The sequence below is a fragment of the Oryzias latipes genome, chromosome 16 (assembly GCF_002234675.1).
Source record: "Oryzias latipes chromosome 16, ASM223467v1".
Lineage (NCBI taxonomy): Eukaryota > Metazoa > Chordata > Actinopteri > Beloniformes > Adrianichthyidae > Oryzias > Oryzias latipes.
The window spans coordinates 10509215-10536953 of NC_019874.2; the positions used below are offsets into that span (position 1 = coordinate 10509215).

Sequence of the window (27739 nt, forward strand, 5' to 3'; positions counted from 1 at the left end):
AGAAGAAGTGCGGTCACTGCGAGTGGGAAATTTGACGTTGCGGAAAGGTCGAAAAGTCTTCCTGACCACACAGACAGACAAATACAGGACTTTAGACGATGTTTTGAAACAATGGATCGTTACGTTCTTGTTGTTTCATTTTGCCAAAATGCTGACCACTCAGTAGACGAATGTAAATGTAAGTTTTCTTTGTTTTCTTTAACAAATGCGCAACAAAACAAAACACGATGCTAACTGCTCCAATAATTAGGTTAGCAAACGGTCTTTACACATACTTGGGTACCTTTTTCGATAACTAAGATATTTTCGTTGCTGATAGATGTATTATTCTATTTACCTTCGTTAAAGCTGAAGCTTTAGAACTTTTTCTGTTCTTGTCCCGTTCTTGGCTTGTTATTTTCTGATCTCGTATTGTCGTAAAAATAAGTAATAATTTTTTCTTACTGACAATAAGAACCAATAAGACTTAAAGATGTTTGGTTCACCCTAAAATCCACAAATTTTAACAATTACGTAAAAAAGAGAGTAGTTTGTGTTTTATGTAGCAACACGCCTAAGTTTAGTTAGGAGCAGCAGGTCTTGTGTTGAAGTTGAAGGTTTGTTTTTGTTTCAGGTGTGGAGTCTCTAAAAAGCATCTATGATAACCTTCTGGACATTTCAGCTCGAGATTCAGAGAGAAAGAGCTCTGTGTTTCCAGGTACATAAAAAAAGAAATTTGATCTTGCACCTTTGAAAAGTGTTGCTTTCTCCTGGTGTTATTATTTCCCAGCTCTCCTCACACCTGTCTTTTGCTCTCCCAGCTTGTTCTCTAAGTGGCTGTCCGTCCGCTCCACGATGGTTCTTTGCTGTACAGACTTGCCACTTAGCAACACAGGTGAGAAACAAAATGACAGTTTATACAAAATATCTTATTTTACATGTGTTATGTAATGTATGTTTCCCCAAATAATAAAAAGTCTTAATATTTTCAAAGTTCAAGAAAATGGGGGAGCAGGTATTGAAATTTTTGGATAAAAACTTTTTCTTTTCTTTTATTGTACATAAAATGAATAATAAATGACCGAGTTTTTGTGTAGGAAGCAAATGTTGCATCTGCCGCTTTAGAGAAGTTCAGAATTGGTTTTGTTTTTAATTTACATTGGAATTTTGTACAGAAGTGTCTGTGCTGCAAAAATAACAGAAATCACACATTGCTGTTTTTTACATGGACTCCTATTATTGAAAACGCTTAAATCTGAAAAAACTTTTCATTTTTTTAGCTTAGCTTGATGAAAGAGAACTTTTATACAAGGTTTTAGGATTCAAGCTATTTACACATATAGAAAAATCACTTCCTTTTGTATTAACATCTGTGTCACTTTTTTGTAGTTTTGCATGTCAGCCTGGGAAGAACTTAATTCAAGTCAACAGAAAACTGACAGTGAAGAGGACAAACCTTCCCCTGTGAAAGCATGCCTGAACTCACTGAGTATCCAGACGGCACCAGACCTAAAGGATGAGGAGCCATCACTTACAGAGTGAGTGCTGGAGGGTTTATGCTTTATTTTCCATGTTTGACATCAGTTACACTTTTTAAGATAATAATTATTAATTCATGATCATTTTAATACTCTACATGGATTTGTTAACCATGGTTAATCTTTATATTAAAACAAATTAGTGGACCTGTAGGTCCTTGCCCATTTTTGAGTACAAACTGGGTTGATAATAAAATATTCAATATATTCTCTTATGTGCTCTTTGTTTTTTGTTTTTTTAAAAGGCTCTTGGATGAGGCTGCAGAGGGGCTTCACTTGTTATCAGACAAGTTGCCACCTCCAGGTATGACTGATCAACTCCACAAAACCCCCAGTAACAGAGGTTTCATTTGTGAAAACAACTTTTTTGGTCTTTAAATTGTTTTGTTACAATTCAAGACAATTATTTATTTATATTTTAGTAAATGTAAAGTGTGCAAACAGCTTGAAAGCCTCAAAGCAAGAGAATGCATCAAATGCATCAAACATGGGATGTTTAAAGCAGTGTTTTTCAACCGGTGTGCCGTGGGAAATTACCCATTTTCACTTATCTAAACACATTCACCATCTCCAGTATATCAGCTCTTTGTTCATCCAAACAGGCCCTGATAAAAACACTGATTAGTTAGGAATATGAAAGACCATAAAATACTTTTTTCTTTGTGTTTATTTGATTCTATTAAAAACATTTTAATTAAAAATGACGGCACCGCGATTTAGCTACGGCTTCAGCTCTGTTTTAGGAAAAGTCCCGCCCCTTTAACTGTCTCCACCAATCATTCTTGGAGGCTTAATCATACGTCATCAGTCTGACCAATCAGAAGTGGTTTAAGTCTTTACTTCCTTGTTCCAATTTAGCTCATAAAGTCTCTCAGTTCCAACAAAAATACCAGCTAAAGCTCGTCTTTAGTGGTGTAGCTTCCCACAGAATCTGGTGTCAGACCGTGGAACAAGTGGACAAAATAATGAAACAAGAGAAGCGAGTCTGTCTGCCCTCTGCGGCAGTTTTCGCACTACATCTCCCATGATGCATTGTGTTAAAGTAACAGCATCTCTGCACTGCAATGAGTATTCCCTGTTAAATGTATTAAACCACAAAGAAGACGCATCAAACAGTTTTTAAATCTTCTTGATGAAATCAGAAGTCAACACTTTAGTTCTCCTTCAAGGTTTGTGTTTATTAACAGCCAAACATCCCAGAGTTTGGTCCAAGTCATCTTTCTAACTGAAACACTTTTCTAATACCGTCTGGATTATTTTATATGTTAAATTTAAGAAGAAGTAATAACAACATTTAAGAAACAGGATTAAGGTGAAGTGGCCAACAGACACAATTAAACTAATTAGAAACAATTTAATCATCTAAAAAGAAATAAAACACAGAAAAACTAATAAAACTTTATCATGTTCACTTTTTGTGTAGCTACAGAAAACATAAATAAAATGTTATAATGTTTTTTTTTGTAAAATGTATCAAACATATTGTGATCATTTAATTGTTCAAAACATTATAGTTGCCTTTGCACCTACATTTAAAAAATAAATCACTATTTAAAAACAATCTATTTTTTTTATGTGAGGTTACATAAAATTGTATGTTAATAAATTGAAGGATAAAACAACCACCAGGGTAAAATTTCCAATTACTTAGTTGAAAAATATTACGGAAAACTAACTTAAATTTTACTACATCTTTTAGAAAAAACAGCTGCAACTTCCAGCTTTTTCTGCCACAATTATCACAAAAATGCACGTGAGATTGTGGAGGGACTGTACATCAATACAGACTATAGAGCTTCTCCTTTTACAGTTTCTGGATGCTGGTGTGCCGCAGGATTTTTGTCGAGGATAAAGTGTGCCTTGGCTCAAAAAAGGTTGAAAAACACTGGTTTAAACCATCAAAAACAGTCACTCTGACCGTAAACCTGCTTGTAACAAAGAAGCTGCAGTGTTTTCACACAAGCAAAACTCTTTAATTATGGTGTAATAATCCATTTCAGTTCAATCAATTCGTCTCTGCTCTAACCATCTAGATATGAAGGCTTGTTGTGACAATATTCAAAATTTAGAAAGTAGGGATAATGTCCTTTGAAAAAGACAACGCTGAAAATCTTTAACTGCACGTTCTCCACGGGTTGTCCGTACTCAGAGATATTTACTTGAACAACGACAGCCCTGAGATACTGGAGACAGGGGTGCTTTTTTTCTTTTCTTTAGAAAATCCTGAAGGTTGTCATATGTTTACGTTATTAAAATAAGTAAAATACTTATAAAGGAATCTTATTCTGAAAATGCTGCATTGAGTAATTTGCAATATATTTAAAAAACTTATTTGCTTCTATTTAGGTAAAGCTTTAGTGGACGTTCTGTTTTTGGCCTTTGCTGAGCAGACCCCTCCCCTGAAAGAGCTGCTGCCTCTGCTCGGAGCCCTCAAACACATGTCCTGCTGGCATGCAGCAAAGATCAGTGTGATCACACAGCACACCTCCAGGTCATACATCAACTCCTTTATGATTTTTACAGATTTAGGTATTTTGTTAATGCCTAACTAGCTCTCCCAGCTACAGACTGTATTTTGTTCAACTGAGAGTTAAACCAACTTTTTGTATAATTTCAATACTCTACCACTAGGGGGAGTAAGAGATAAGCGAATGCTTGAAACAGTGGCTGAATCCTATTCACTATTTTTAACAGAATTCCTATGTAAGATATAACAAAAACACATGATCTGCTGAGTTTTCTCAAATGTTTTGGGATTTTTATGTTTACTATTCTTGCAAAACCTTGTAAAAGCCTCCTTTCCAGAACACTCATGAAGCAATTTGCCTCATCCAGGTGGCAGAAGGTGGCATCTTCTCTAGGCGCTGGTCTGCTGGGACCTGCTGACCTATTCACTTGTATTGACCACAGGGAAATGTGGAGAGGAGGCTTGCTTATCAGAGAGAAGAAGGTAAAGTCTGTCTCGTAATATGCTTAAACTCAAGCAAGGGTTTCATTTCACACTACTTGGATTTGATACATTTACATTATTGGAGGATCTTCCCTGCTAAATAATCCAAATAAATATCTTATTTCAAAAATTGAAAATGACTAAAGCTAAATGTAAAATGATCTTTTTTACTTTAAATTTTCAGTTCTTGCCACGGCACTTCATTTATAACGTTCAAATACTCCTTTTCTGCTCTTCCACTTTTCCCGAGCTTTACAGAGTTTGACCCAAACAAGTAAACTGTAGCTCCACAGTACCATCTCTTTTTCAGCCGTTTTAGACTTTTTTGAAAAAAATAAATATAAAAAAAAAGCTCCGTAATTGTTACAAACACAGTAGAGTGGGTTATCACACCACTGAATTCTGTAGGGGTCCAAAAGACCAGCCCATTAAAGAGAAAAAAGAGCCACTTTCAGGGGGTTTGTGTGTGTTTGTGTGTTTGTGTGCAGTGTTATTTAGTCATTTGTCTGCTTCTTGGAAATTAAGACAAAAAACTGCTTGGTTGTTGTGTCACCTTCCAAAGATAATGATAATAATGCAGTACATCCTCCAAGCCTCCATGTGTATAAATATATACATTTTAGCTAATGGTACAGATTTCTTTTGTTGATGTTGCTTTTTTCTCATTTGCTGTTTTTAATTCTGAGGTATGGAGTAGTTTTGCGACTTTTTATGGCTTACTGAACAGAATAATGTCTGTATGTGCCTAAACTCTTTTTGAATTTAGCTGAATCTTGTTAAAGACCTACTCCGATCATCTTCTGATCTATTTTAAAAGCCTTCCCGGGGGTCTTTTAATTATGATTAGTAAGCCAAAATCGAAAAACCTGTGCCGTTTTCTAGGGAACTTAGTTTCTGCAGAGCGACAGTAGTTCCTAAGAAATTCATCTCTGAGTTGTGGGTGTGACCATGGGCGTGGAGCAACCCCCCCTCCTTCCCCTCCCATTGGAGCAGGGAGCTTTTGGCCCGCCCAGTGTATTTTCTACGTCACAAGTAAGCTCTTTTTCAAAGTTCATTTTTTTGTCTGCTCCTAAATCACAACTATTAGAATAAATAAATACTCAGACATACAATTTTGAACCTAAATTTCTTCAAAAATGTCCCTCATCATCAGAAAAATGTTACAAAAACATGTTTAAAAACACCAAAAACACAATTTTCATCAGAGTAGGCCTTTAACTGAAAAGCAAAATAAAGTTCTGGATATGTAGCTGCATCATCTCCAATTGTTTTTGTCTTCAAATGATTTTTTGAAGATTTTTTAGGTTTAAACAAAATCCCTCTTTTTCTTTTAATAAACAACACAAGTGTTAGCACATTTTTTGAGAATGTGGGTATTAAGTGAGACTTTGTGTTCATTTTTGATGTTCACCCAAATTGTTAAACTGCTTCATTATTCCTTTCCGAAGCAGGAACATTAGCAGATGTTTATGTGATCTATTTTTGGCTCAAGTGGCATGTTTTTTTTCAGCAGAACGTTGCAGCATGAAAATATTCTGTCTCATATCAGCCAGACTGAAGTATGCTGCTCTAAGATGAGTTCAGTAGGTGTCACAGACTTATCATTCCTGTCTCCTTCTGCAGCGACATGACCTTTTCGGAGTTGTTGTTTTTGGAAGTGAAGCAGCTGCAGTTGCTAGGCTTTAAAAGATGCACACTTAGGGAGATGTGGAACAGGAAAATTAGCAAAGAAGCACAACTCATGTGTAATAGTATTGAAACGAAAGTGGGAGGCATTGGAACATCTGTAGTGATCTGTGTCTCACTTCATCTGTTTGTTTTGTACAGATGTTCATTTTAACCACAGCAACACGGACCATGAACGTTTGGAAATAATTTGTCATCTTCTCTGTGGTGTTCTCGTTCCAGTGTGGGTCTGAACTCCGCTTTGACGGCTTTTCGGTGCGGCTTCCTGAGCTTCAGAAGGCAGAGTGTAATCTCTTGCCAGCTCCCTGCGCCTCCACTGATCAGAGATTGCACTCGGAGGTAAGATTCTCATTCTCTTGACTTCTTCATCCTTGTTTTGTTTGTAGAAATTACCATTTCTTTCATCTCCTGAAGAGTTTGTTGTAACGCTGGGTTGATTGTGTGCTTCTCCTGCATCAGAGTTTCGCTTCACTTGGCTGTTTGTGAAGTTCTCGTGAGCCCCACAGCCACAGACAGCCTGCTGTCAGACGACTTTAAAGCCTGAAATTTGAACACTCTTATTGTGAAATGCCACATATTTGGGTGGGTTTCCATATCTGTTGCTCTAGAGAAAAAACTAGAAGAATGTGAGGACATTTTTTCTGATGGTTTGGAGAGAAAGCTTGAGTACATAATGACTGAATTATTATACAGCCTAGTACTTTTCCTTTAACCCCATGTGTCTGTCTTAAGCTGCAGTTGAAACAGCCGTTGCAGTCTTATGTGGAATCTAGTAGATCAGATGGATCACATGCTCCCTTTTCTTTTGCTGGTAATATCTAAAACTGGGGTGCTGATTAGATCGCAAAGGATGGGATGGTAGACCGCGGGCCATCAATAATATGTATTTTATAAAAATGCCATGAGCAAATCATCCTCCTCAACGTGAAGTATGTCACTTGATTGACATGCAGAGCAGCCAATTAAATCTCTTCTGAGACATACGTTACTGTACACGTGTGATTGACTACTCTGAGTGCACATTCTGCCTGCCATCCTTTATGTGCCTTTTTGTGTGCCGGGTCCCTAGCGGAGGGTTACTCTGGCCTAAAGGAGCGTTTATCGAAGCCCGGGCCAGGCCGCGTGCCTCTTCAACTGGAAGTTCGGAATCGGAGCCCACTGACTCAGGCAGCAGGGTTGTCCTGAAGCTCGTGCTCTTCAAGCCCTGCCCACGGACCGGGTGCCTGCGCCGCGTGCGTCGCCGCACGGCCCACCCAGGCCCGCCGCTATAGACCATATATAGAGTATTTACAAAGCCTGACTCCCGCACACTCTATCTCCAGAGGATACCTGGTTGATCCTGCCAATAGCGTATGCTTGCTTAGAAGATTAAGCCAAAAAAAGAAAAGGAATAAAAGGAGGCCAGATGTGGAGTTTTTCTTCCTCCTCATCTTCAGAAAGGCATGAGCGTTCAGTGTCAGACTCTTAACCGTGGATCTGCCTGCCTGCCTTATCAGTCAGTCAAACAGAACCTAGAACATAATGTACACGTAACGTCTTTGGTTGTGGGCACACCGTACATGACAACTAGGAACACACGGATATGATTCAACAAGTTGTCGAAAGCAAAATGACAGACATTTTTTATAATGCTGTAATCTTAAATAATAATCTGAATTTACCATTTAATTCAAAATAATTGTCTGATCCTCTTAAAAATCTGGCCTAGAAGTAGAACTGCAGAAGTGTGGCATTTCTCATTCCAACTTGTGGAAAGGATTTTACATGTCTGAACTTTGCATTGCCTACGCTCATCTTAACGTGAAAATACTGGAACGAGTTTAATACTGTAGCAGTTCAAGAGTAGCAAATCTTAGCTCTATATGCAGATCTCTGTAGGTAATTGCATGCTGCATTCACTCATGGGTGTAGGGGTACATTACCTACACTTTCAACCTGCCAGCTTGTATACTGCTCACTGTTGTTGGGTCTGAGTCATTCTGTCTGACAAGCTGATGCACTTTTGTAGCTAATGTCTGGAAAATGTCAATGCTCAGCTCAGACCAACTGCAACTGATGCTATGTGGGATATTTAACTTTAGTGTTCTTAAAGATTTTTTTGTCAATGTAAAGATCATGTTGTTCATATTTGAGACATTGATAACAATTTTATACTTTTTCTGCTATCAAGAAAGCAACAAAAAAAAACCTTGTCCACAGACAAACGGTGAGACGCAATGAAACCTATAAGAAGTCTTTCAACCCAAATCAAACTGCTCAACTACTTGGCTGCAGTGTGCAGACCAAGGTGTGGCTCAATGTGGGCGGGGTTAAACACGCTGTGCTCAGCCCACTCTATGTGATTCTTATTCATCACCCCAATTGCCTTTTAATGTGCAATATTGCCACCTACTGGATTCGGGAGTGTATCCTGAGATGAATAAGGGTCGCAACGTACATTTTTTAAAATTCAGGTAAAAAATAATTATTTTGAATTTAGGATATGAACACTCCTGCTTCAAGAGTTTTTTTTTTAAGAAAATAAAACACGGCCCCTTTTATTTATGGCTGCAGGAACAAGAAAGTCAGACTGAACTAGGCCTGCACAATATACCGCAAATTTATCGTTATCTCAATATCCAGATCTGCAATATGCATATCGCAAAAGACGGCGAGAATCGCAATAAATGGTAAACCTTAAATGTGTTAAAGCAATCTTATGGCAGCTGGAAGTATTTAATGAATCAAATAAATCCCTTTATGCATTTGACCAATCGGAAAGAGGCCTTTAATGTTAGATGTTTGTCACCTATGTCGACGAGGGTCATTTGGAGTATAATTTTTAAACTGTTGCATTGAAATTGGAATGGTAATTTTGGTTTTATTACAATTTGTTTATATACCGCAAATTATATCGTTATCGCAATATTAATCTCTAATATCGCGAGTTTTCCTCATATCGTGCAGCCCTAGACTGAACAAAGATGTGATGTATCGGTCGCAAACAAAACGGCTCCCATCTCATATAAATATATCTCATATTGTACTGGACTAGAGAACAGAATCCGCTTCTTTTTTTCACCTCTGTATTCCCTGCTTCTGCTCAGTGGACGAACACACCACCCTCCTCTTCCTCAGCGCGTTTGCTGATGCAGCAGGTGAATGATCAGGATGTCGTTCATGTAATAAATGAACCCTGGAGACAATCGTGTTGTTTGAAAAGTAGAAATGCCGCTCAGAGGTTCATCGCAGTTCTCATAGAAGGCAAATCCAAACAAAATTGCATTTTCTGCAATTTCTTTGCAAGCCAAGACCAACCTCACATTTCCCAACAATATGGCCTAATTGAAAACAGGCCGACAGCTCCACTGGGTTTCTTTGTGTGTGTGGTATGGTAAGGCTTCATAAAGGTTTAATATAATGGTACCTGCAATAAAAAGAATGTTTAAAACATATCAGAATGCTTAGATCAAAAATTAAGAGAAATGTAGGTGTCCCTTTGGTAAATGGTAAATGGCATATACTTGTATAGCACTGTTCTACCTTCTAAAAAGGCCCAAAGCGCTCTACAGTCACAGTCCCAATGACCCATTTACACACACTGATGGCGATATCGTTGCTGAACACTGGCGCCAACCTATAACCACCAGAGGCGAAGTAGAGTTCAATGTCTTGCTCAAGGACATTTCGACACATGGGTGGGCAAGGCTGGAACAGAAGTTGCAATCTCCTGATCAGAGGTCGACCGCTCTACCTCTGTGCCACGGCTGCACTTTTCACATGCCTGTGTACACCACCATTAATTCGAATTACTTTGAAAGGACAAGTGCATCCAACCTTTTGACTGATACTGCTGTAAAGTCGGTCTAAATAATATAAATAATAAAAATATATTTTCTGAAATTAATCTACATTAATTCATCAATCAAATGTGATTCTTAATTAGTCAGCATTTAGCCATGGATAAAGAATTTTTTTCTCAACTTTTGTTTCTGTTTGTATTGTCACTAATGCCACTATCACAAGGTTGAAATCATATAGCAAAAGGTTTCACACTGAGGTGCAGGATGGGAGTGAAATATCAGTGCCGTTATGAGTGACATTTCCCCCCTTATCCAAATTCTTCTTCTTGATGTTTCATTCTTTCCATCACTTCGTCTGCGCTCACACAACATTCCTTGTTTTTCCAGGTCTTCCATTACTACGCTTCCTCTTTGGACTTGATTCAGATAGTTCATCTGTCAGACCTGCCAAGCTTTCTGATGTCAAGCAAGCACTTGGAACTGTATCCTCATTTAAAGTGTGCCTATCCTTGTGTTGATGTATGCACCCACTCAGAAAGAGATCTTGATCAAAACTTCTTGTTTTTTAAAACAAAAAATGGATTGAAAATCGACTTAAAAATACAGCATTGATTCACCAAATCCAATAATCAGTTGTCTTTAAAGTTCTACCTTTAGTCATCTTAAGTCACTAGTCTGAACTAATCTGCTTTTAAAATCCATGAAAAATCCAACCAAAAATGGTTTTTAGTAGAATATAAAAGCATTTAATGGATATTAAATCAAGCTGTGCTGAATTGTTAATCAAAAAGATTTGGGAACTTGTAAATTCAATCAGTTTAGTATATTTGCAGTGCTACCTGGTCCTATTGATTCTTCAGTTTCTATTCAGTAGTACTACACATAAATACTTCTCTAATGAATTTGGGCCCTAAAATGTATTTAAAACTTTGTTTACCATAGCCTCTCCCTTCTACCATTACACTGCAGTGAAGTAAATAGGCTTGAATATTATGGACAAACTATCCGACTATAACAGCACAAAGATTTAAGGGCGCAATAATCTGAGAATAACTTTATCAATTATAGATTTTCATTTTCAGTTTTGCACATGAATAATAATGACTTTTTCTTATTCTGAATTTAAATCACCTAATTTGTGTGTAAACTAACTTTTGTTATTATCATATTCTTTTCTACCCTGTGGTCTTAAAGCTTTTTGCTGCAAATTTCCCCAATGAGCATAAAGTAAAGCTCTATTTTATGCTATTTAATCTAATCTAAATTAATTTACCGGTAACTACTGCAAATGGCAGGAATTCTTATCTCCAATGTGAAGTAGTTATCCTATTTGAAAACATATTGACAAAAGCAAACAGAAGTCTTGACGTAGGCTGTAGTGGATCTTGAAGGATTTATTTGCTCAGTGATATTCAAACTGCATTCTCTGGATTCAATCCCTTCTGTGCCCAATGACATTTTCTGTATCAAAGTGCCATTTCTGGATACTGTGTTGCTCCTCACAACCCCTAACCAGATGCTTGCTCGGGAGATCAATGAAAGCTAAACTTCTCATGGAGCAGCTGAGGTCACTGCATGGAAAGGTAAACGTCTGACCAATTTCTACACCGTTGAAACTCAATTCAAGCTCTTTTTTCTCTGAGTTTGTTTTGGGGGAAAAAAGACATTCCTGGTTTTTATTTTGCACATAATCTGAGGCACTAAGGCACGTAGGTCTGTTGTGTTTCCAGGTTGGAGCTTTGTTCAGTTTGTCCTGCAGAATCACTCCCATCGCTCAGCCTGCTGCCAGCCAACTCAGTTCTCAGCGCTGGAAAGAGTCTCTCGCTAAAGGACAAAAGTCTTTACTCGGTAAGACTGCACATTTTTAAGCTCCTCTGTGTCTGTTAGATATTTTGACAGGCGGAGGGGAGATGTGGCAGGTCTCATCATGTTGTGTCAGTGAGTCGAATCGGCTGCATCTAATCCACAGAAATAATGAGGTTTTGGCTGGGGATGCAAATCTGGGGGTGTTGTAGAACTGACGTGAAAACAGTGCGTTAAAAATCCAAACACACGATTGAACATGATAGAAACCCATCAGTGTTTTTCAACATTTTTGAGTCAATGTACACTTTTTCAAAAATCACAAGGCATACCAGGTACAAAAAAAGTGGAACTCTGTTGTCTGTATTGGTTTACAGTCCCTCTATGCGTGCATTTAATTTTAATAACTGAGGCACAAAAGGTTGTGATATTTTTCAATAATAATTATCAACTAAATGAATTGAAAATTTGCCTAGGTAGTTGTTTTTCACCTCTGGTTAAAATTGTATGTAACGTCAGAACTAAATAAATAAATTACAAAAAAAACAATAATTGATTTTTTTGTTTTGAACAGTGGTTTCTTTTTTAGTTATTTAAAAAAAAATTGTTCAAGAGCAACTGTAGTTTTTGAACGTATATAATCACAGCCTGCTTAATAAATTTGACACAAAAAAGAACAACATTATATTTATGTTTATAAGCTGTAACTAGACACAAAGTTGAAGTTAGTTATTAGTTTTTCTTTAGTCTAAATCCCAAATGTAACTTATACACCAACCCTTGTTTTTTTTTTTTTTACTTACAAATTGTTTATTCATTATTGGGTGAATTTTTTTTCATTTTAGTTGAGTGGGTCTGTTGTAGGGTTGTGCCAATCTCATCGTCACCATCGACACAATCGTGAGGCCACGCCCCCGCCACGCTGCGAGTCGACACCATAAGCCGCGGTTACATGTGCAAAATATCTTGATCGGCTCAATGATCGGATTAGAATTCAACCGTGTACATGGACCCAGAAAAACTTTTTCAGTTTATAACAAACGTTCACATGGGTCACACTTTGGGTAGGAATAAATCATTCACGCATGCGCAGTAGTGTTTGAAATACCCGAAGAGGAAATGAGTTCTGCTGTAAACAAGCCTAGCTGCAGCATACATAGATATCTGGCAGCTCAGTAATATACGAGATGATCTTCTTAACATGCTTTAATTAATGTTACGGTTATTATGAAGCCCCTTTTCCCCTTATCATTTTAATTTTAATCCGTGTGGTCAGTGCTTTTTTATGTGGAAGAATGGAGCCGGAAGAAGCCAAGGTTAGGAAAGGCTAACACGCTAACAACAACATTTAGCCTTTGATGAACATAAAATCCATGCAGGAAATACCGCAATCTGCATCTTGGCTGCAGGTAAATATGTGGGAATAACATCAGCCTTTATTTTGTCGGGACACGACTGGAAACACAAATCCACATGATTGTTTGAACGGTTTCTAAGGACTGAGCGACATTTCTGCTTTGAAAAGCTCACACACTGCCCCAAAGCCGGAGTGTGAGCTGACGGTCCGAGCTCTGCCTGGACACACACTTTTACCGTGAGACCCGGTTCTCCTGAGTTTGGTAGCTCCTTCACCTAGAGCTGCGGGACGGATCGCAGTCCGAAGTCTCCCACACAGCGCACATGTAACAAAGCATCCTCCCTTCCCCTCAAACACAAAGTCAGTCTGCTCTGCTCAGAGACACGGTCGCTCCGTCCACTTGACTAATCAAGTGGACGGAGCGGACTACTTCTTATCTATTTTTTTTTTTGTTAAAGTTACTTTCTTTAGTTTATACTGGACATTATTTTTGCATCGCGGATGAGTCATTAGTTGGGAAATAAAATAAATAAAGTAAAATAACGAACAATATTTATAAAATAAGGAAAAATTAAAAATGATGCCTGTTCTGCAGTTATGTCCGTTAGGAGTTCAAGATCCTCTGAATTTCCACTCACAGCCTCACAATCCAGAGCAAGGAGCCCAGCATTAACATCATTAAAAACTCACCCCATCACTATTATGTGAGCTTATTGTGTTTTAGCTTTGCTCATCCAACGTCACCTTAAAAAAAAAAAAAAACACCTTTCATTTTGGAGAACACCAACTACCGTTTCTGGTATGTTGTTGAATACCGCCCGCCATTTTGTCTGCACCTAGTTACTCTTGCATATTTGGAAAGTCCAAGGCAGAGTGAACTCCAGCCAATATGGCGGCGCCTGTGAGCTGACTTCAAGGCTTCAAGTAGGGGAGTGTAGAAGTCAATGGCTGACGTCAGAGATAATCTGTCCATTTATATATATGTCTATGAGACAGACTCATGTCTAAAAACTTTAATGTTTTATCCACTTTTTGCACGGCCTGACACTGGATCCCAGCTACTAGGTGTAAAGATGATCCGTACTGATCACTAACCACGGTTCGAGGCACACATGTGCCGACTGAGAGTCAGGCCTTCTTGACCAACATCAGAATGTGACCTCATCAATGCGCTTTTGGAGGAATAGTCAAACATTCCTTTAAACTCACTCCTCAAAATTGTGGAAAGCCTTCCCAGAAGAGTGGAAGCTGTAAAACTGCAAAAGGTGAACCAATATCATATCGATGTTGTTTAGGACTGGGATGGCCCTTCAGTTACTATGTGAGTCAAGGCAGGCGAGTGGATACTTTTGGTAATATAGTGTACCAGTACTTCAAAGCAAGTTTAACACATTTCATCAAAATAAGTTATAGTCCAGATAAAGAATAAAGTTTGTATTTCCCCTCCATCATCTCCAAATGGAAGCATCCAGGAAGTCCCCCCCCCCCCCCCTTCTTCTGTCACAGCGTCAGTCCTCAAAGAGGACTCAAAAGAATAGAGATATATATTAACTAAATGTGTGCACAAATCATTGGGTAATATGTAAAGTAAAATGAGCTTGTATAAAAGTATAAATTATTTATCCTGCAAGAAATGTAAAAAATATAACAAATGAACTTAAATCTGCCCTCACACTCCTTATGAAAGACACAGATGTTGAGAGATCCAGTGTCATTGTATTGAAGAGCTTCACAAACTACTCTGTGTCAAACCTGGACCTTTTTTTGATGAGCATTGACATGATATTCTGGTGATGGTAAATGTTTTTTTTAGGTGTGTGCCGCGACACACTGATTGAAAACACTGGAACTCATAACTGTTCTTGATTGGTGCAGCGCATACATGACACAAGTCAAGCAGATTTTATGCAGTTCTCAATTCAGTCAGAAAAAAAGCTTCTAAAAAAGTACAATTATAGTCAAATGAAAACCATTCTGAGGACAGAAGTAGCACCATTATAGAATTCTTTCAGAGTTTAGCCTTGACATTTATTTCTGTCCTTTTTTGCTTTATTCCCTAGTTCCTGACACAGAGACAAAAGGTGAAAGTGCTGCCTACTTCCTGCTGGTCCAGGGTCCCGATGATGACGAGTCTGGAGTCTGCAGGGTCAGGATGATGCACTCAACGAGTCAGATAAATGGAGCTGCTGTTATGACAACCATCTCTAGCCTTCTAAGGGAGAAACCTCCATCGGCAGGTAAATCATGCAGTAATTGTCGTGTTCTTCTTTTTTGTGTGTTGTTGTTTTTTTTTCATTGTGAGGAAAACATGCTGAAGAATTGTGTTGCAGAAATCATCATAGCCTGCACCAAACCTATGCATAACTTTTCAGATTAGCATTTACATAAGAGAGCGAGATGTTATTTAAGCTTTGTTGACTGTGGGACATGCAAAAATAATAGAGACTGTACGCCATTTCAAATAAAAAAACATTATTAATCAAGGATCTCACACTGAATACACTAAGCTCCATTAATCGTCGCCTGTTTCTATATGGAGGATTTGCTAAAGATTTATTTCCACTTTACTCCAAATTAGTGAGCATTTATCAGTGTTTTAAAATTTTGTAACCATTTAATGGTAATATATTGTCATTCCTAATTTTGTAAAAGGCCCTTAAGTGCCTGTCTGCTTTGTGTGATGGGTGCATAGCAGTTTTTGCTTAAGTGAAAGGTTGTATAAGAGCCTGTTGCCCCATGTTTTTAAACCTGGAAGTATTTAGGGCCACCCTAACCTTCTAAAAGTTCCGCAGTTAAATCCCTCCTTTCTCTTTTTCTTCTCTCTCATCTTTCTTGTTGGTCTCGCTCAGAACTGGAACTTTTTGGTTCTCTCTTAATATTTGTCCTCATCTGTTACACTATAAAATGAAAAATACAGGTATTTAAAGGAGAACTAAAGAAGAGGGGTTTTATAAATATGCAGTGGAACTGTGGGTTGGGAATGGTTTTTTGGGTTAGAATTGACTAGTTGGATGGACTTGAAAGAATTTTTCTACCCTTGACTGAAAGTATCTTTGCTGATAAAAGTCTTTCATTGTTCTTTGGCTTTTTTTTAGATTCAAGGGATTTAGTGATGTTTCCTCCTGAGAGTTTCTCTTTAACATGTCATACAACCTTCAGGAGACATTTTTCTTTGCCTGGAATATGTTTTAAAGTGCAGATTTAGACTATAAAAGGTGTCCTCAGTGCCTCAATGACACACCAGGGTGTTGGTCAAAATCATTTTCATAACACACACGCACACACACACAAACACACACACACACGAGCATTACCAATTCACATTTATTATTTATTTGTGGAGGTTTGAGAAAGCAAAGCTGCAATGACTTTTTTAGGAACATTTTTTCCTGTGTTTTCATAAACTTAACAGATTCTTTAAATATGTTTTTATTTATTTTTTTATACAAAAAGGAAAAAAAACTTCTAACCTTAATTGCTTTCTTTTTAAGGACAGGAGAAGACTCTTCCATTGACAAAGCACGACCCCACTATGTCATTCACTTTTGTCTCTCTTTGATTAGAAGTAAATGTTGGTGCCGTCCTTCATCGTCTGCCATGCCTTCAAGGGGACGGGCTCGTCCAGAGGGAAAGGAAGCTGGCCCAAGTTCAGATGCTGGCACTCAAAGAGTATTTTAGTAAGTGAAACATTCCAAAGATTGAAATTCTTAAATGCTGAGCATCCCCATAAAAGGGAGAACCAACGCAGAGATCAGACCAGTAAACTTTCAATCAGAAACTACTGCCTGCATTTATCTGGCAACCTCATGGGAAACGTTGGTTTTTCTTTTAAAATATGGCTTTTTGGAAATGAGAAGTTTCTGAAGAAACATTCAAAAATTAAATCAAGCTACATTGAAAGTTTTTCAGTTTCTACCCAGAAACACAACTGACTTGTTTTTTTAATCTTTAAAGGATGTTTATTGTACACAAACATAAGAAAAAACACTGTGGCAAAACACTAAAAACAGTATGGGGTCCTTAGGTAGTTTTTTTCTCTCCTTTTTTGTTAACCAAATATTTAGTTTCTTTTTCTTTTTCTTTTAAATAAAGTGCCAGTTTACAATGTCATACAAATACAACTGGGAATTATGTTCATGAATAACCATTACTGGATATTGAAATTTAGAATTGTGGTTGTAATAGATCATTTTTACATGATGTTAACACTACCTTAAACCGGAAGTATGTTAGTAGCACCAGCTCCTGCTTGCCTGCTTGCAAAAGACTCACTCTGATGAAATACGTGTTTTTAGTGTTTTCGACATGTTCTTGTGGTATTTTTCTGATTGAGGACATATATTAAGGAAATTAAGCTCAAAATTGCATGTGTGAGTATTTTCTTTATTCAAATTGTTGCCAATCAGGAGCATAGTGTTTGAAAAGAGCTTATTTGTAAGGTAGAAAATATACTGGGCTCAAGCTCTGAGCTTTTGCCAGTGGAGGGGGGGTGGGGGTGTTTGCTCAGTGCTCTGCAGAAACTATTTCTTAGATGATACAGGTTTATAGATTTTGGCTAAAATTGCATAATCAGAGTTAAAAGACCACAGGGAATGCTTTTAAAAGATGTTCAAATGGAGTCTTTAACATCAGTCACTAAAATGTTACTAAACTATTGTCCCATCATGCACTGCTGCACAGCAGTTACTTTGAATAAAGCGACTACCATGTGTAAGGAAGACACAGTGGTATCTTCCAGAGTCTGTAACTGTTGGCGGATCTCACGGCTCTCATTCTTCAGATAGAAAAACAAATATGGCACAATAAAGGAAGTGGAGATGATTTCTTCAGTGGAATCGCTCTTTGAAAGGTCAAAACAAGAGTCTCTTACTCTGACAGACAACAACCTTTAATGGGTTTCAACACAGTTTACTCAGACTTGGCCTTTTACTGTGGAGCTGACATGACTACACACGTAAAAGTTTCAGTGGAAGTTTGTGCAAAGATCATGAAGTGTGTGAGGTGTTGGTGTGAACGCACATAATCCCTGGTCTGTCTTTTCATCTCTTGCTCGGCCGTCGCTGCACGTGTGTGATAAGTGTGGCAGCAGAAGCACAAGCGTGTCTAGAACTTCATTTAACATTCTCTTTCTGTTTCAGTGGATCTGAAACCCCCTGCTATGAAACCTCAAAAGAGCTCAGTTATACTCTAATGCTGGAGTCTCTTATACCATGGATGTTTGATTTAGGAAAAATACAATTCCTGGCAGTGGATTTGTACCTAATTTTGCATCAAGCCACCAGATAAAAAAAAGACAAATTAAAGGGAATTTTTTGTTTTTTTGAGAAAAACCCAGATAAAAAATGTTCACGTCCTCCAACACAAACCTGACTGAAATCGTGACAATTTCAAGAGACGGGCTTTTAAGAAATAGTTGAACACTGCTAAAATAAAGATGATTCTGTCTGTGTTTGCATCTAGAAGGGAAGAAGGAATCTTTGGCCTCCAGTTCAGTGTCTGTCAGTGACTTGAAGACCTTTCTGAACCTGATCAGGGAGCAGTATCTGAACTCTGCTCCGCTGGACTCCGCTCCGTCTATGGCTGCCAGCTGTCTTACAAAGGAGCTTGCTGCAGAACAACCAGGTATGCAACAACATGTCTGACAAGCTTTTATTTTGTAGCAAATAGACAAGCATTTATTTATCCAAATAGATTGACAGTTTTGGAGAACAATAGCATCTTAATATTTGCAAATAAATCAACACTTAAACAAAAGACAGCCTGCAGCAACATGAGCACAGTGGGGACAGTCATGGTTCTAAAAATGAAAGATAAAAGACCCAAATAGTGAGGAAATTTCATAGCAGAACTGCTGAGACATTATTGGTGAGTTATGAGTTAGTGGCTGTACAACACTGTTCATTATTACGGCTATTTTCCAATTATCTGTTCTTGGAGACAGAGGCACTGACTCAGCATGAGCTGTAGCATTAGCATAAAGTGCAACAGACATAGCTTGAGCCACTGAAATACAGCCTGAAGCAAGCTGCTTTATGTTTGTGTATCTTTTCATTGTTGCATTAAAAAAATAATACATTGACTCAGCCCTCCAAAGCTTCAACAAAGAGCTGTGTTGCATAAGAAGCATGGGTGGTGAACACGTGTACAGACAAACGGGCTAATTAGGTAATCCCTCCTTGCTTTGCTGTAAAGATGTCTATCCATTAAATTATGAGTTTTTGCTGCCTGAAGGTGCGACCATTCCTGTCGCTAATTCAGAGGGTTAGTCTCCCCATCCGGATCAGCATGCAGAACCCTCCCCGCAAGTCTGCTTTATCCAGATGCATCACATTTCTGTCACCCTTCAGATAAAATATGATCATTCTGTCAGAGCACGAGAAAAGTCTCAAAATTCATGTCTGCAAAGGTCTGAATGAGACAAGCTACGCCAGGTGAGCGTTCACATCACTCCTGCAGTCTGTCACGCCGAGGCTTGTGCTAGCATTACACAGCAGAGTGATGAAGATGTGATGCCAAAGCCTCCACGGTTGAAAGGAGCTCATGATCCAAGGGGCTCCTCTCTGACTGTAATACGTTATGCCACCTGTGTAATGTTTTAGAAATTTCTCCCAGCAGCAGCAACTTTATTTCCTCTAAGGAGTTGTGATTCTTCATCTGTCAAAAAATCTGATGATGGATACACAATCTGCTGCCTCCTCTCCCGACTCATCAACTACAGTGTGCTTTAGCTCTTGGGCTGAAAGCAAACATTACAGAAGCAGTGCAGGTCAAACTATTTTTCTTTGAACCCTCTTTAGATTTAATCAAACTTTTTGTGTTTTTCAGTGATTTAGGTTGAAAATAAAGTCAATATTTTTTTCCTTCTTCTCAAGAATGACTCATAGTTAGTTTTTAACTACATACACATTGGGGTGAACAGTGTTAAGTGTTCTGGTTTGCCTCCCTTCATTTAAAATGAAAAAATAAAAATTGGACAGATATAACACAATATTCCCTTTTTTTAGGGCAGAAAAATGTCCAAACCTCTTATCCAAAGAAGTGAAATCTCCTAAACCAAATAATGGTTTGAGCCACTTTCATGAGCAACCACAGCAGTCAAGCATTTCCAATAGCTGATAATAGATCTATTACAGCTCAGTAGAAGAGCTTTGACCTCTTACCTTTGCAGAATCGTTGTTATCCAGACACATCTGAGGGTTTTTGAGCATGAGGTGTTTTTTTTGTTCTTTTTAAAGAATGTCACGCCACGTTGTCTCTGTAAGTATCAGGTAAGGACTTTGACTAGATGACTTCCTAATTTCTTCTTCTTTAATTATTTAGAGGTGGATTTTTTTCTGCAGAACTCAATTGCATTTTAGCTTCAGGTCACCAACAGATGGAGGACATTCTCATTTAAGGTTTTCCTGGTTAGACCACAGAACTTTTTGTTCCATTTACCACAAGTAGCTCCTGAAGTGCAACATAGGCCCAAACCATTACGCTACCCCCACAATACTGGGTTTGTTGTTGTTATATTATGTTTTTGGGAATGCAGTTACTTCTAGACTAGATGGAACGGCAAACTCACCTTCAAAAAACATTTTACTTTTGCCTCGCTGTTCCTCTATATTTTTTAAAAGGTCTCTGGGATTATTTTGAAGTTTCCTTTAAAGTTAAATCTATATGTCCATTTTGCTCAGGAGTTGATTTGGTCCGGGGTCATAAACTCTGACTTTAACCGAGGCAGGCTAGAACTTTAGTTCTTTAGGTGACGTTGTGAGGTTTTGTGTCCTCCTGATAGAGTTGTAGCTGTGCTTTTGTATGATTTTTGGTCAACTGAGCGCTTCTGGGAAGAATCAACACCAGTCCATATCTTTGCAATTTGTGGATAATGGCTTTTACTGAGGTACTTTGAAATCTCAAAGCTTTAGAAATGGCTTTGTAGCCTATTCCAGACTGATGGATACCAATTACATTACTTCTCATTGGTTCTTGAAGGCTTTAGAAGATCTTTTACTCAATATTGTTGGGCAGGTCCTGTCTAAGTGATTTCATGGGGTATTGTTTTTCACACAGTCTCATGGGTTTGAACGTTTGCTCACTAATAAACAAAAAAACGACATTTTTGTTTATATGTGTTCTCTTTGACTTGAAATTGTTTGATTTGAGACATAAAATGTGGAAAAACATTTTTACAAGTCCAAAATCAGAGAGGTAGGAAACACTTTTTCAGACCACTGTAACTGCAGAGGATGCTTCTATCTTTTTGTTTAGGTTGTCAGACTCTTACCCATCAGCTCACTGACTGGCCTGAGAGGAGCGTCCTGCAGAACATGGAAAACCTGCAGAAGAGAAGACAGAAGAGAAAGTAAACCAGATGGATTTGATATATTTTCCAACCTAAAAAAATGTCTATAATGTCTTAAACTATCATAGCTCAATAACTCAAACTAACTGTCATTTCCCTGTCTTTCTCTAATACGGGTTTGTCTGTCTTAGGTTGGGCATGCTTGGCTCTGGCTCTAGTGACAGCCTGCTGGGCCCTAAAGACAGTCAGAGAAGCTCTTCTGCTTTATTGGATGCTAAAGAACTTTTGAAATACTTCACAGTGGATGGCCTGCCCTGTGGAGATTTACAGCCTTTGACTATCAATAGAGGGTAAGTTCAGTCATCAATTTTCAGAAAGTCTCCCTCTGACTTGTTAGGATTTATTTTCTGGAATAAATGCCATCCAAAAAGTTTCCATCAACCTTTTTCTCAGACAGTCTGGTCCTTGATTTACAAAACAAATAAAGGGAACTTTGAGATATTTGATATATTTATACGATTTGTATATACTTTTTCTTTGTGAGACGTGTTTGAAAAATGCAATAAAAAGGTAAAATAAAATCATAATTTGATGCTCTTGCTCTTTTTTTCTGACCCCGCCCCTTTGCTCCTTTTTTTCAGTAATAACTTTTTTCAGCTCTCACCAGACCTCTCGCCTGGAAGAGTCAGCCAGATGCCCTTTAGCAAAGCCTCAGGCTCTCATTACCACGGCTTAGAGTATGTTTTCTGGAATTCGTCTTTTTGTTAATCTCTCTAAATCCGTCGGTATGGCCGACCTTTAAAAGTTATCTTACCTGAGATAATAAATTGTGCCATAACTGTTTGTGTAGGTTCTGCCTGGATAACCAGCGCTCTCTTGACCGGGATCAGGTGTTTGCCCGGCTGCAGTCCCGCCTGATACGCTATGAGACTCAGACAACCTGCTCCAAGGAGCCCTGCGCCCTCCCATTCGCCCTTAGCCCTGCCCCCTCACCTGCGTTGATCTCAGAACCGGGGAGTGTGCCTGATGGAGAAACCCTGCTGAACTCTGATGTATCCCGGCTCAAATGCAGATCCTGGGAAGCAGAGTTGGCGGGCGGCCCTACCCGAAGAAAGTACGACAACCTATTATCCTCCATCAGATATATAAGAAAATGAACTGCTAAACTTAAAATTGTTTTGTCTGAATATTTGTCTGAAAGATTACGGCTGGTAAAGTCTGGAAGCAGCGACTCCTTCTGCTCACCGAGTAGCAACAGCAGTGGCGTTCATTCCACCGTTAAGACTTTGCAACAACAGCCGAGCCGATCCCAGTCCACCTCATCCTCTGTCTGCACCCCTGCAGGCACAAGACACACCGCAGGTGGGACTAAATATCTAACTTTTTTTGTTCACCAACATTTAATCATGTCTGTTGGGTCTGAATAGGACTTGTGTGGACTAATTTTGCCCTACTGATCTGGTTGGTAGTTCATTAACATGACATCACTGGTACGTTTAGTGTCTGTCTCTGCTCCTGATGGACTGAAAGTGCAACAGCAGAGGACGAGTCAAAGAAACTTTGAGGACAAACGAGCCAAAGAGTCACGCTCCCAGAAACACAACAGGGTAAGTGATGCGCAGATTACAGGCTCAGTTATACATTTCCAACCTTATAACATGGTTATACATGATGCCCAATAATTCTCTGATTACCTTAAGTGTGACAGGAAGAGGAAGTGTCATTGGTTCTTTAGGAATAAAGTACTGAGAGTTACATGATATTAAGTTAAGAAACAGAAAAGTTAATCTTCTGTTTATTTCAGCAGATGCTCTAATCGTGTTACATCAGTTGGGATGCTGCATTTGTTCATCTCAAATTTAAATCAAAAAAGCTTAATGTGAAAAATACAGTTTGACATATTGCTTTTATGTTGAGATATTCTGCATGATTGTTGATCTGAGCTTACGAAATTGACTGGTAAATGTTTCAGTACATTTTGACAACAAATGTCTTTTCTGCTTTTTGTTGCACTTTTTAAAGTTCCCTAAGGACGATTATTTAAACAAAGGTGTTGAGAAAAAACAGAAATCCGGACTTTTTGTTGATGTAACATTGGATATTGATCTGTTGGATTTGTCTGTGAAGGTTCTGATTTATCCAGGTTCTTCCATTGTCTTGAAGTTGAGTCAGAGCAACCGGACCCAAAAATCGTATTCCTTAAAGCTTTTCACCAATCATCCAAGTGGCTTCATCAGTCTGACCATCGGATTGTTAATATATGAGACATTAAATACAATTAAATCAGAAACAAAGTCCTTATTTAGAGAAAATGAGATATTCTAAACACCCTATTTTCTTCTCATTTACAGTGGTGGACAAAATTGTTGGTACCCCTCAGTTACAGAAAGAAAGTCCACAATGCTCACTGAAATGACTTGAAATGTTCAAAAGTAACAATAAATTAAAATGTATTGAAAATTAAAAAATCAAAATCAGCGATTACTTTTGAGTTGTTGATTAACAGAATTATTTAAAAAAAAAACAACTAATGAAATAAGCCTGGACAACTAAATAGTCAGGTTGACTGATTATGGGTTTGAAAACAGCTGTGATGTCAATTAAAGGACATCCCTGAGTTCATCATGACCCCCTGGGCAAATAGTTCTGTCTTTAATGGAGGTACCATCATTTTTGTCCAGTCTTATTTCATTAGTTTTTTTTTTTATAATTCTGTTAATCAACAACTCAAAAGTAATGGCTGATTTTGATTTTTTAATTTTCAATAAATTTTTATTTCTTTTTACTTTTGAACGTTTCAAGTCATTTCAGTGAGCATTGTGGACTTTCTTTCTTTAACTGTGGGGTACCAACAGTTTTGTCCACCACTGTAAGCATATTTAAGCCGAAGGCCTTGCTTATCCATTACATATTTTTCTTTCTGCAGTGAGTGAGTGAATTTTTGGTTTTCTATCAGAATACTATCAACATGCCCGCATAAATACAATGGAAAAAGTTTTACAACCAATTCCATTTGTTTGCAGTAATCAGGACTATAACCTTAAATTCTCTGTTTCCTGACATAATAATACTCAGTCATTATCTTATATTTGTTATTTTTGTAACTTAGTCAGTTAATGCACATTATGAAAAAAATGGTCAATTGCACCTGAATATCTACTCTTGCACATCATTTAGCCTCTTCCTGCTTTATTATTTAATCAACATCCAGCTTTGTCTAATCAGCTGCAGATGTTCTGCACCATGACTGCAGAGATGGATTTTAACCAAAGCCACCATCTTCAGGCTGCCCCTGTCCAACTGTGTCTTTATGTCTAAATGCTGCCTGTAGCGTTTAGACCAGGTGAGGGCAAACTTTTTGACTCACGGGCCACATTGGGTTCTGAAATTTGATAGAAGGGCCGGACCAGGAGCAGATGCGTGGAGTGAGAAAGAAATGACGTGGAATCTGGATGAAAACATTTGGATTGAAAATTATATTTTAAAACGCAACATTTTGGAGTTTTTAGTTTAAAACTTTTGTTCTGAGTTTAGAGCCAACTGCACCAACGGCTTGCTGTACCTCGCGTAAAACTTGGAGAAATGCTGCGTTCGTGTGGAGTTTGAATGATCGGAAGAATGAAAAACAACAAATCTTCCAACACCACATGGCTGCTAGAGCAGAGTCCCCAAACTTTTTCTTGTGAGGGCTACAATAACTCTTTTCCTTTAAAACTTTAAACTTCTTTTGTCTTTTATTGTGAAGCCCTTAGGTACCCTTAGGGAGTTTTAAAGTGCGATATGAATAACGTTTCATTCATTCATTTCATGATCTTTTTAATAAAATAATATTCATGAAATAAAAAAGTAACTCTCTCAGTGATTTTCAATGACAAAAAGTCAGGGAAAAAAACACTGATACATTAAAAAAAAACAACCTACGGGCATAGTTTGTCCACCCTTGGTTTAGACATAAACGGCTTCCACCTCCTTCCTGCAGAAACTTTAGGAGCTGTTCTCAACACAACTGCATTCCTGGATTGGGATACGGTCATTTTTATGTACAGCACCATGAGCTCCATTCTTGCCTTAGCACATTTAAACCCTTTTTTCATTTGTAAGGTGAAATACACACACAAACACCCCTCTGCACGCCTCTCCTGTCTCTTCCACAGCCCACTCTTTGCCTCTTGACCTTGGTTTCTTCTGATTTACTGTGCCTTTTACAAACACTCATTTCATCCAAACTGAAGTGAAAGAATCGTTGTTACAATTCAGAAATAATGATAGCACTTTATTCAGGTTGGAGATTAAAAGCTCCTGTTTTCCTTCAGAGACTGAATGGTGCTGATGATTCCTCATGATAATTTATGGTGTTTTTCTTAGAACCGTTGCCTTGGCGAGATTAAAGGAGACTCTGTTTATTTCAGGAATGTGTTTCTCCCCGTTGATGCCACCAGTAAAATATTTGTATGTTTTTACCTGCAAGCTCCCGCTGTGAATATAAAGGCATGCATTTATGCTCCCACATCTCCTAAAGAAACGACTCTTTGACATTTGCTCCTTGACTAAAAAGTAGACTGTAAAGATGATTTGCATTAGCTGTTTAGGGAGTACACTGCACTGCAGTTCCTGTTTTCATACTTGTGGTAATGCAAACGTGTGTTTTTTTTTGCTTTGTTTTTTGTTCTCAGATGTTGGAGGAGGTTGTAGGTAAAACGCTCAAACACCATGGGATCAGTGTCGAGCATAAATGCTATGAGGCCTGCAGTAAAAGGTTGTTTGATATCTCCAAGTTCTATCTAAAGGTTGGTTACTTTGCTGCTACTTTCTCCGTGTTTCCTTTTCATGCACCCTTCACTATGTTTGGATGCCTTTCACTGTGTCATGGCCTTGATAGTCTGCATTCATACTGTAGTGAATCACTTCCAGGTTTACTTGCAAGCGAACTAAAGCAGAAATTCAAATGAAAGTTTTGAACACAAAACCAAGAAGACGTCTAAGAAGGAAATATTACTTTTTTTTGTTTGTTTTTTTACTAAAGCCAGGTATCCCTGCTAAAGTACTGAATCAGTTCAACACAATTAAATTTAATATCTTTGTTAAATTTATATTTTATTAAAAATAAATTTGGTTATAAAAAACTGTCTTGACACAATTCCAAAGTGGAGTTTTCATTATAAGAAAATATTCCTAAAACTAACTGTTAAAGTGTTATATTATTGTGTAAATTATTACTATTGTATTATTTTTATCATGATATTATTGAAATATTAAATTACATTAAAGTTTAAATTGATTTATGGATTTAAATCATTAATATTGCATACATGGTAATCCATGTTTTAAACAAAAAAGTTTTTTTGTGTTTTCTTTTTTTTTTTTTTTTGATTAAAACTTTTTAAAAAGCTGTTAAATGGACGTGGCAGCCCCTCAGCTCTGTGACTAAACAGAAAACACATACTTTTGCATGTGTCTTTAATTGGTAGTAGTTTTCATTATTCCTGTTCACAGAGTTGCTTTGTTCTTGTAATGTGAGTTTTCATGAAGACTGATGTTCCCTCAGAGGGCGGATCGGCTCTCAATAATTCAGCTTCTATTTTTCTCTGCGTCTAAGGATCTGAAGACGTCTCGGGGCCTTTACGATGAGATGAAGAAGGCCGCCAGCAGCAATGTCAAACAGGTAACGGCTGCAAAGCCTGGCTCAGTGGCTCAGCCTTAAGATTCCGTTTTAATAGCTTCCAGCTTATCTTTTGAATGGTTGCAGGTCATTGGCTGGGTGCTTGAGAAGACCTCAGAGAATGGGAGATGATCAGGAGTGAAGCATGAGCGGGATGCATTCGTGTTTTACCTCTTTTGATGTTTTTGTAGAGGTTCTGCCTCAAAGAGCATCTTCTATTACGTTTACTTTGATTAGCGTTTGATGTTTTAAGCCTCTCCGATTGGTTTTAAATTCACGATTAAGCCTATTTTAATTAACTTAATCCTTCATTTGATTTGTTTCTCTTAATTTTTGCAGAAGATTACATAGAAACAGATCTTTTTTAAGCTTGTGCGAGGTTGTGTGTTCACTCCTGCGGGTGTGAACACACACCAGCTTGGCTGTAGAGCCTTGAAACAAAGACTGCAGCACATCTCCACACAGAACTACAGGGTGACCACAGGGGATTCAATTTTATTTCGAAGTTTCCTTTATTTGCAGCAGTTTCCCACCAGGATTTTTTTATTTATTTATTCAAATAACATCTATTCTATGTCTGCACATATTATCTGTCTTCTCATTTTACCAGAATAAATACACTTGATTTCATTTGTTCAGTTTCTGCTGGTGCAAAGATTCCACATGCTCTGTGTGTGTTGTATAAAAATGTGTTACAT

At 38.0% G+C, this 27739-nt stretch overlaps 1 protein-coding gene across 1 annotated transcript; it reads left to right on the top strand.

Moving 5' to 3' along the window:
* Positions 1-27671, top strand: mtbp (MDM2 binding protein). Its single transcript, XM_004077750.4, has 23 exons — positions 1-178; positions 614-697; positions 801-874; positions 1369-1517; positions 1763-1821; positions 3864-4008; positions 4353-4467; positions 6376-6492; positions 10323-10417; positions 11452-11518; positions 11666-11783; positions 15156-15332; positions 16659-16772; positions 18556-18717; positions 21349-21442; positions 21574-21732; positions 22024-22119; positions 22233-22496; positions 22584-22744; positions 22883-22989; positions 26056-26169; positions 26979-27044; positions 27129-27671. Exons 1-23 carry the CDS (start codon positions 112-114, stop codon positions 27171-27173), a joined length of 2649 nt encoding a protein of 882 aa, XP_004077798.1. The 5' UTR covers positions 1-111; the 3' UTR covers positions 27174-27671.
* Positions 27672-27739: the final 68 nt, after the last annotated feature.